At 30.9% G+C, this 3,536-nt stretch overlaps 1 protein-coding gene across 2 annotated transcripts in view; it reads left to right on the forward strand.

Moving 5' to 3' along the window:
* LOC106472061 (coiled-coil domain-containing protein 149-like) overlaps positions 1-3,536 on the forward strand; it is a 24,981-nt gene that overhangs the window by 18,287 nt on the left and 3,158 nt on the right. For both annotated transcript variants that reach the window (XM_022400672.1, XM_022400673.1), the window contains exons 10-11: positions 510-592; positions 1,982-2,221. In XM_022400672.1, coding sequence (XP_022256380.1) covers positions 510-592; positions 1,982-2,221 — 323 coding nt within the window. The remainder of the gene's footprint in view (positions 1-509; positions 593-1,981; positions 2,222-3,536) is intronic.

Genomic DNA, 3,536 nt, shown 5'->3' on the forward strand with positions numbered 1-3,536 from the left:
CTGTTACTAACCCCATTAGACCTTTAGGTTAAAGAGCAGTTACTAACCCCATTAGACCTTTAGGTTAAAGAGCAGTTACTACCCCCATTAGACCTTTTGGTTAAAGAGCAGTTACTAACCCCATTAGACCTTTAGGTTAAAGAGCAGTTACTAAAACCCCATTAGACCTTTAGGTTAAAGAGCAGTTACTAACCCCATTAGACCTTTAGGTTAAAGAGCAGTTACTAACCCCATTAGACCTTTAGGTTAAAGAGCAGTTACTAAAACCATCTCACTTAGTTAGGAAAAACTGAATTACTCCTCATTCGTTTTACAGTTATTAAAGTTAATCCTAAATAAATACTTCAAATTCTGAAATAAGTAGTGAATGGATTTTATTTTTAATTTCAATGTTTACATGAGGTATGTCTTTTACAATTGGTCGATGTTTTTGTTAAGTCTCTCAGATTCTCATATTTTTTTTAACTACACTTAAACCTCATGACTGTTTTTTTTTTTTCTCTCTTTAGATTACTGGGAAATAGAATAACAGAACTGGAAAAACAAATGCAAGCTGTGGGAACTGATTCTGTTCAGATTTATGTGGACAATGGTAAACTTGAAAAAATTTCCTGCAGCCCATGGAATAAAATTATAGAAGCATCACGCATATGGCAATGTTGTTAGGCTAGGTTCATACCCGTGTCATTAATTTATAGTTAGCATTTTGTGAGGTATTATGTAGCTTGCATTATACTTTTCAAAATATTGTCGTCTAATCTTAAGCCTTTCTGTGGCCCACCTCAAATCGTTTTGTGGCTCACCAGTTGAGAAACGCTGGCCTAAGCGTATCTCGTATCATCATAGATAGAAAAATTGAGATAGAATATTATCAATAATGAGTAAATATAAGTTTTGTATCTATTATTTAGTGAAAATCAGTGTTAACTGAAGTATAGATGATGTAATAAAGAGAATTGAAATGATGAATAAACTTGACGTGTTAACTGAAGTATCGATGAAAACGTTGAACAAATGTAATATTTCTCATGGTCATTATTCATACTCTGATAATGATTAATCACTGAAAATAACACGGGCCTGCGAATTTAAACTTCATAAAAGTTGTTTTGGTTTTAATAATGGCTTTTTCCATAATTCAGCCGTGCAGATTTCGAAAATAGTATTCATTTTTTTCTGTCATGTAAGGATTTTTTTACAAATTGGGAAGAAGAAAAAAACACTTAGATCAATCTTTGATAGGTTGTTTAGGCAGAGAATTCATAATGAATCTAAGTTTCAAATGGACAGCAACTGCCCGTTGTAGAAACCTACAAATGTAGAGGACGACGTTTAGAAAGTCTACCGCCTTGAAGTCTTCCGACCTGAAGACTAAAGGCGGAAGACTTTCGAAATGTCATCCTCTACATTTGTAGGTTTCTATAACAGGCAGTTGCTGTCCATTTGAAACTTAGACTCTCTTAAATCAAATTATTATTTTGTTTACCACAATGAAAATTTTTTATGATTATGTTTGTTAACAAAAATACAAACAAGCTGAAGAAAAGGGAAGAACTTTGCTGTCAAACGAATGTGCATCCTCATTCATCCTGATTGCTTTTGTAAAAAAAAATCTACATCTTTTTAGTCTCAAAACTACATATTGTGGTCTTTCTTTTTTTTTGTATTGTGTTGTGACCTTTTGTGAAAAACCTGTATGTGATGGAGAAAATGGATATCATTTTCGGATTCAGCGTACAGGAATAACTGTAGTACATGTAAAAATATCAAGACAATAAAATCATCGCAGGCCTGTGTTATAGGAAGTAACTTCAACTTTGACATCTATTCTACAATGTCTCCTTTTGTGTCTTTTAGGGGGGGCAAATATGCTTTAATGTTGTATTTCATAAATAGTGAAGCAATAATCTGTGTTAGTTATCATATTACACTACACTAAACTACACAGTATTTAAATATTCATTTTTTATAATGAATTTAGAGAAAGAAACAGAAAACTTTATGAGAGTTTACAATGGAGATGGGGATGGTGACATTGTTGACAAAATGGGAGATGAAAGTTTAGAGGCGACTTGTGTGGAACAAGAATCATCTACTCATACTGAATCATGCTGCAAGTCCATATCAGATTCTGATCTTCCAATTTCAAACTTAGAGGGTCAGAACAACACTGTCCATCATGATATCGATGTTCTCCCAACCATGGAAAGTGAACAGTCAGGTAAGAAAAAAGTTTATTGTTGAATAGATAACATTAATTCTCTTTACATATTTTATTGTTGAATTGATAACATTAATTATCTTTCCATATTAGTTGATTTTTGTATATTGTTGAATAGATAACATTAATTCTCATTACATATTTTATTGTTGAATAGATAACATAAATTCTCTTTCCATATTAGTTGATTTTTGTATATTGTTGAATAGATAACATTAATTCCCATTACATATTTTATTGTTGAATAGATAACATAAATTATCTTTCCATATTAGTTGATTTTTGTATATTGTTGAATAGATAACATTAATTCCCATTACATATTTTATTGTTGAATAGATAACATAAATTCTCTTTCCATATTAGTTGATTTTTGTATATTGTTGAATAGATAACATTAATTCTCTTTACATATTTATTGTTGAATAGATAACATTAATTCTCTTTACATATTTTATTGTTGAATAGATAACATTAATTCTCATTACATATTTTATTGTTGAATAGATAACATTAATTCTTTCCATATTACGTGATTTTTGTATATTGTTGAATAGATAACATTAATTCTCATTACATATTTTATTGTTGAATAGATAACATTAATTCTCTTTTCATATTACTTGATTTTTGCAATGCTTTCAACCGAAGACTAAAGTTTAATGATATTTTATCTTTCATTATTTTTGTATAAAAAACAACAAACAAACTAACTTATTAATGAATAAAAGATGGCTTAAAATAGTGATATTAGTATGCAAAGTAAAACTGTAATCAGTGATCCCACCCCTTAAAATAATGTTGATTTAGGCTCAAAATTGAAATTTCACAGTATATTCAGTTTAAAAAAAGAAACTGAACTGAATGAAATAACGAAGAAAGAAAGCTAGGTATGCATGGGTACCCGGCCAGATATTTAGCCCGACCGGGGATTGGACTACCCGATAATACTCGACTTTGGCTGAGTGTCGAGGTTAGGCATCTAAGCCCTAATCTTTGTGGCAACTAATGCAGTAGTGAAAGTTACAGTCAATAATTGGTTTAGTTATAAAAAAACGTGTTCCGACCAACAAAGATTGACCGCCAGCTGAAAGTCGGGGATTCAGAGAACAATAGGGGTTAATAAAAGGCATAACTTGAGAAGTGGATTTCTGGGGAAGGTGGGGGTTTTGAGAACAATAGGGGTTAGGGTTTGAGAAGTTAGGACTAGGCATTGAAAGTTGAAAGTAAAACTTAAATGTTCTCTTGGTGATATTTCGGTTTAATGTAATAAATGTCAATTTTTTTTTTAAAATAATTTTTGTGTATATTTGTT

This window comes from Limulus polyphemus, unplaced genomic scaffold (genome assembly GCF_000517525.1).
Source record: "Limulus polyphemus unplaced genomic scaffold, Limulus_polyphemus-2.1.2 Scaffold5057, whole genome shotgun sequence".
Classification (NCBI taxonomy): domain Eukaryota; kingdom Metazoa; phylum Arthropoda; class Merostomata; order Xiphosura; family Limulidae; genus Limulus; species Limulus polyphemus.